At 48.3% G+C, this 6,453-nt stretch overlaps 1 protein-coding gene across 1 annotated transcript; it reads right to left on the reverse strand.

Annotated features, from left to right (window-relative positions):
• Positions 1-1,021: 1,021 nt before the first annotated feature.
• LOC137815747 (uncharacterized) lies at positions 1,022-1,441 on the reverse strand. Its single transcript, XM_068618860.1, has one exon. It carries the CDS (start codon positions 1,439-1,441, stop codon positions 1,022-1,024), a length of 420 nt encoding a protein of 139 aa, XP_068474961.1.
• Positions 1,442-6,453: the final 5,012 nt, after the last annotated feature.

The raw sequence follows: 6,453 nt of genomic DNA on the forward strand, positions 1-6,453 counted from the left end.
ACTTCATCTTCATGTGGCACGTGGAGGACACCGCCCTTAATCTGTTCAAGGCGGGTCTGCCTAGCAGAATGTTGTAAGCTGAGTTGGCATTAACCACCAAGTATCGAATGCTTTCAGTACGTGATGCCGTTCCATCAGTGAACGTGGTCCTTATCTCTAAGTAGCCACGTACCTCTACCGGGTTATCTGCAAATCCATACACGCATCCAGTATAGGGTCTCAAGAGGTCAGGGGATAACTTTAGCTTGTTGAAGGTCGTGCAAAACATGACATCTGCGGAACTGCCCTGGTCGACGAGAACCCTATGTACCTTTCTTCCCGTTGTGACTACCGAAATGACCACCGGGTCATTGTCATGTGGGACGACATCCCGCAGGTCAGCTCTTGTGAAAACGAGGTCGGACTCCCACGGGTCGTCCTGAAATTCTTTTACAACCAAGTTTACTGACCTTACGTATTTCTTTCGTTGAGAGGCAGTGGGTCCTCCCCCGGAAAAGTCGCCAGCGATGGTGTGCACTTCTCCGTGAGTTAGGGCTTCGTGCGCTGGACCTTCCTCTGGCGCCGCCGCGTCTGGGGTCGCCGTGGATCCAGCGAGATAATCCTTCAAGAAACCATTCTTCACACGCTCATCCAACTGGTATCCCAGCGCTAAGCAGTTGTTAATGTGGTGTCCAAATGCCTCGTGAAATTCACACCATAATTCTTTGTGAGGTCCCAGTATTTTGTCGGACTTCATTGGTGGCCTCAACCTATCAGCTATATTGGGCACAACGATGAGATCTTTGAGTTCTACTACAAAGTTGTACCTTAGAGGTCTGTTGTTCTCTCTCCATCCTTCTGGTCGACCCTTAGGTTGAGCTCTCCTTGTCTTGAAGGTGCGCCTCCTGTCCTGATTCTTTCTCTCTATAGTAGCTTCGTGGACTCTGGCGGGTTGCACACACATCTGCGCTCTGGGGCGCGTAGGCGCAGCCGTTATGCACTTCTCATATGCTTCGCCTTCTGAGGCAATGTGCTCCACTGCCTAACGCCTTATTTCAGCGAAGGTCTTGGGGCGGGCGCGATTGAGTGACTTGATAAAAGACCCAGGGCGCACTCCTTTCCTGAATGCGTACACGATCATGGGCTCGTCAGTGGTAGCTACCTTCACCACTTGTGCCCCGAAACGGCTGATGTACTCTTTCAGAGTCTTCCCTTGATACTGCTTCACATCGAAAAGGTCGTATGAAACTGGGGCTGGGGCCCTGTTGGCTAGATACTGCTCCCTGAATAGTCGTGAGAGCTGTGCAAAGGACGTGATGTGACCTTCTGGGAGGCTAATGAACCAATCCATAGCCATCCCAGTTAACGTGCTCATAAAAAGCTTGCACCTCACGGCATCAAAGCCGCCAACCAACATCATTCGTGTGTGGAACGCAGTGAGGTGCGCCTCAGGATCCTCCATCCCTGTGAAGGTTACCTTAGGCACCGTGAATGTACTGGGGATTGCTGTCTCTAGGATCACCTGTGAGAACGGTGTTGTGAATTCTCTGGGTGGGGAGGCAGTCTCAGGTTTGTCTCGCGCCAGCCACGGCGTAACTCCTCATTGGCGCGGTGGAGCTCGTTGCTTCTCGCTTGAGATGCTGTGAAATCCGCCTGCGTGAGTTCTTGCTCCGCTCTCGATGTTGCCATTACCTCTTGCAGCCCCTGCATCATGCCCACCAGCTGTTGCATGGTCATCTCCTCACTCCTAGAACGAGCAGGTCTGTTGGTCATGGCTTTCTGGAAATCCTCTTAACTTATCTGGGCTTTGAGAACTGGAACTGAAAAACTTGTGTAGTGGGATTGATGTTTTATATCGGCCCCACGGTGGGCGCCAAATGTTCTGGCCGGCTGACCGGGATCGTCCTTGCGCGTGGCTTGTCCTCGCGAGCTAGGGCACCTTCGTTATGCTCCGTCTGCGATACCTGAAAAGAAGTGAACAACAGGGCGCCCTCGCGGCCGATTGCACTCCGACGATCAAGTCAGCTAGCGAGAAACATCAAAGGTGACACACCCTCTAAAGGTGGTCAGAAATCACTGAATCACTAAAACTGTGTTGCCCTAATTGCCTTGTGCTCACAGTGGGTGCGCAGCGAGAACAACTAGGGTTAGTGCCCTGTGTAAAACTGCGAGAACTAGGTTAAATATACCTTATGTATTTAAAGCGCGTTGAAGCGCATTGAAAGCGTATAAAAATGTTCCTTGGAACGTTCGAATCTTAACTGAATTAGTGCGTACCTTGGCAAACTTTCACTGAAACATTTAATGAGCACGTGCTAATTGCCACGTGTCCTTTTGACTTGATCGTCATTCCATGCGGAGGGTCTTACAGCGCCGTAACCCAACTTAGGGTTAATCCATTGTGTGAGTCCTCCTTCCTTGAAGTGCATCTGGCGCGTGGGGTGACTTTCTGGGTGCCAACTCATGCGCCCCAATCACTAGTCACTCGCCCTGGGGGTGTATCTACCTTTCTCTCGTATCATGCACATGGTTCTCCCTTGGTCATGGCCCTCTCATGGGTCGTATTTGTCCCATGGTCTCCCAGCAGTGGCGTGGATATTGCACGAGTCAGGTTTACCCCCTACTGGTACTAGAACTTATGGCCTTGAAGCCACCTTTCTCTTCTCCTTGCTACTGTTCTGAACTGTCGAGGCCCGATGTCTCTCTTGGGTGATGTATTTGCTTAGGCGATGTCTTACTTGGTGCCTTGTCTTGGCGACGCCTGAACCCGGCGACGCCTTTCTCAGGCAATGCCTTGTCAAGGCGATGCCCTCTATTGGCGACGCATTAACCCGGCGATGCCTCAGGCGGCCAATCTGTTGACTTTGACTTTTGGTCCACGCCCGGGGACGGGACGGTACAGTTTTCAGTGGATAAAACAGTTTGGGTTATGTAATATGTTTCTGATATTAGGTGTTTTGATCTTTAACTGTTAATCTGTATGCTAACAAAATATCAGAAGTTCAATGTTTTGCTCAAAGTTCTATTGCAGGAACTGCTTCAGATTTAATCAGGTACAACACAAGAATCAGGGATTTGTCTTCATCAAATAGGGGGAGATTGTTGAACCAAGTGGTGTTCAAGCTTTGAAGAATCCAAATCCTTTGAAGGATGTTGAAGCCTCTGCTGTGCTTGATGTTGTTTTGCTGGTTTAAGCTTTGTTCTGGGGTAGTTTATATGTTGTAATCCACCCTGTGATTAAATCTAAAGCATTAGCATTCTCAATCTTTGTGAAAACAAAATGATTTCAAACTAAGTAAAAACAACCGATTGTTTTTTCGAAACAACCGATTGTTTGTACTTAGGTGTTTTGAGAAAAAGATTGAAAACTGTTTTGACTGGTTAAACTGTTAAGTACCAAAACAACCAATTGATTCGAGGAAACAACCAATTGTTTGTTTTGGGACCATAACAGAAAAACTGTTTTCTTTGACTGAGCTTTAAATGATTTAACTGCTTACGCTCCAGTCGTTAAATGCTTTGACCAATCTTTTAATGCAATTTAAGAGTTTGTTAAGATTTGATAACAAACTACATCTTTGAATATATTCAGAAAAACAGATTTAAGAATTAAGAATCTTTGACAAAGTATTTAAAAGAGAGTTTTTCAAAGTGTTGAGATTGCTAAGTGTTTGTGATTGATCAAAGTGCTGGAATAGGATTCCGCTTGTATTGATTTCAGATTATCTTCTGTAACAAGTGTAATCCTTGTACTTTGTTGAACAATTTCGTTTCTGTGTTTGCTGAGATTGGCTGTGTGTTCTTGAGGTGTTCAAGATCAGCAATCTTAGTGTGGGCCAAGGAGAGTGTGTTTCTTGAGGTGTTCAAGGTCATTCTCTTGGTTGTTGTGTAAGTGATCAAGTGGTGATTGCTTAGTGGATATCCTCAGGGTTTTTGAGAAGACTAGATGTAGCTCTGGTTTGGAGTGAACCAGTATAAACAACTGTGTACAATCTCTATATCTCTAACTCTTTAAATTCAGTTTATTTATTGTTTGCTGGTATAAACAACCGATTCTTTCTACGAAACAACCGATTGTTTTTCTGGTACTATAGCTTTTGCTTGCTCTTTTGGCTAACTGAATTACTGAATCAATTGGTTCCTGAGATAAATTCATTCTAGTTTTGAAAAGTTTTCAAAAACCCTCTTTAAACAATTCACCCCCCTTCTAGTTTAAAGCCATCTTTTCTAACACCTGGCACCTATGCTGGGAAGGAACGTGCAGGCCTACGTAGATGACATGGTGGCAACTTCGCACGATAGAGGGCAGCACACAGCTGATCTGGAAGAGCTATTTGCTACCATATCGAAGTATCACCTCAAGTTAAACCCAGAAAAGTGCATTTTTGCCATGGAGGCGGGAAAGTTCTTAGGTTTCATGCTCACAGAGAGGGGGATAGAGGCAAACCCTGACAGGTGTGCAGCCATCATAGCCATGAGAAGCCCTACCTCAGTAAAAGAAGTTCAACAACTGACGGGGCGAATGACAGCATTATCGAGATTCTTATCTGCTGGAGGAGGGAAGGGCCACCCTTACTTCCAATGCCTCAAAAGGAATAGCTGTTTCGCATGGAGAGATGAGTGCGAAGCAGCCTTTCTCAAGATGAAGGAATACTTGGCGACGCCACCAGTGCTGTGTAAGCCACAGATAGGCGTCCCACTCCGCTTATACTTTGCGGTAACTGAGTGGGCCATTAGTTCTGTGCTGGTCCAGGAACAAGACCAGGTGCATAAGCCCATTTACTTCGTGAGCAAGGCCTTACAAGGCCCAGAATTGAGGTACCAGTCACTAGAGAAGGTGGCGCTAGCGGTAGTATTTTCAGCACGAAGGCCCCACCACTATTTCCACAGCTTCACAGTGGTGGTGATGACAAACCTCCCTATCCAAATAGTACTTCAGAAGCCAGATATGGCAGGGAGGATGGTTCGTTGGGCAGTAGAGTTGTCAGAGTTTGATATCCAATATGAACCCAGGGGGTCCATCAAAGGGAAGTCTATGCGGACTTCGTGGCAGAACTTTCACCAGGAGGAGACCCCCAAGAAGTGGAGTTAGAATCACAGTGGATGCTCTCAGTGGATGGATGTTCCAACCAGCAAGGGAGTGGCGCTGGAATAATATTGGAAGGGCCTAACGAAGTGTTGATCGAACAAGCTTTACGCTTCGCCTTCAAGGCAAGCAACAACCAGGCGGAGTACGAAGCGTTGATTGCTGGGATGCTTTTGGCTAAAGAAATGGGTGCGCAAAGCCTATTGGCGAAAAACGACTCACAGTTGGTCACAGGGCAAGTGACAGGGGAATATCAGGCGAAGGACCCACAGATGGCCGCCTACCTGAGGTATGTCGAGGTGCTGAAAAGAGCTTTCGCTGCGTTTGAGCTGGTGCATGTCCCTAGGGAGCAGAATGCCAGAGCTGACCTGCTTGCCAAGCTGGCCAACTCAGGCAAGGGGGGAAGACAGAGGACCATAATACAGGAGACCCTCAAGACGCTGCGAAAGTTTGTTGCAGACAACAGAGTGGACGTCCTTCACGTTTGTACCGCCCTGGAGGTCGGATGCGATGACGTGGCATCCTGTTATAGTGTAGGCGTGTTAACAAGGCGCCAGGTTGACAGTTAGGAAGGAGGTCGGGAGGCACGTGTAGTCGCCGATAGTTAAGTTGGCGTGTTCCGGTCTCCAGCGTACCAGAATAGGCGATCGCCAGTTTGGGGATGAAGTCGCCAGATGCAGACTCAGGCGACCAGACAGTCGGAGATCGCCAGAACAAACACATCGCCGAAGTTAAAGGAGAAGCAGATTATGAAGGCGGCCGGCGAGACCACAGGGAAGGTGTATGAAGGCCCTACCTCGCCAGTTTCAGTAGAGATCGCACTCCTGAGTTAGCTATGCACTGGGCAGCACCATGCATAAGTAACTTAGCCAAAATGAGAGTAGAAGTAGCGCCAAGTCAGGGAGCCTCCAGATGATGGCACGTGTACAGTCGGATGCAAGCCACGTGTCCAAGTCTGTAACTGCCAGGAGAGAGAAAATCACCAGGTATATAAGAGTTCTTAACAGATTTCCTAAGGTACGCACGTTCAGTTCATACACTTTACGCTTGCGAGTGAGAGAGCTGTTTGTGAGAGAGATTTGCACGGTTCCAGTTCTTAGTATTTGGTGATACCGTCACTGACTTGAGCGTCGGAGTGCGATCGGCCGCAGCGGCGCCGTATCGTTTCTTTGCAGGTTCTTGAGATAGATCCAGAGGAGGAACGGAAGTGAGAAGCGGCGCGCACATCGATCCTTTGACGAGGCATTCTCCAGCGCTCCGGTCAACAGGCAGGATCATCAGGCGCCCACCGTGGGGCCGTGTAAAACGTGCTCCCATCCACAGCGTGAGTTCGTGGAGGTTTTCGAGGTTTTCTGCGCGGTTGTATGCTGGTGCAACCGTCGTTCTTG

This window comes from Phaseolus vulgaris, chromosome 1, assembly GCF_000499845.2.
Source record: "Phaseolus vulgaris cultivar G19833 chromosome 1, P. vulgaris v2.0, whole genome shotgun sequence".
In the NCBI taxonomy this organism is placed as follows: Eukaryota; Viridiplantae; Streptophyta; class Magnoliopsida; order Fabales; family Fabaceae; genus Phaseolus; species Phaseolus vulgaris.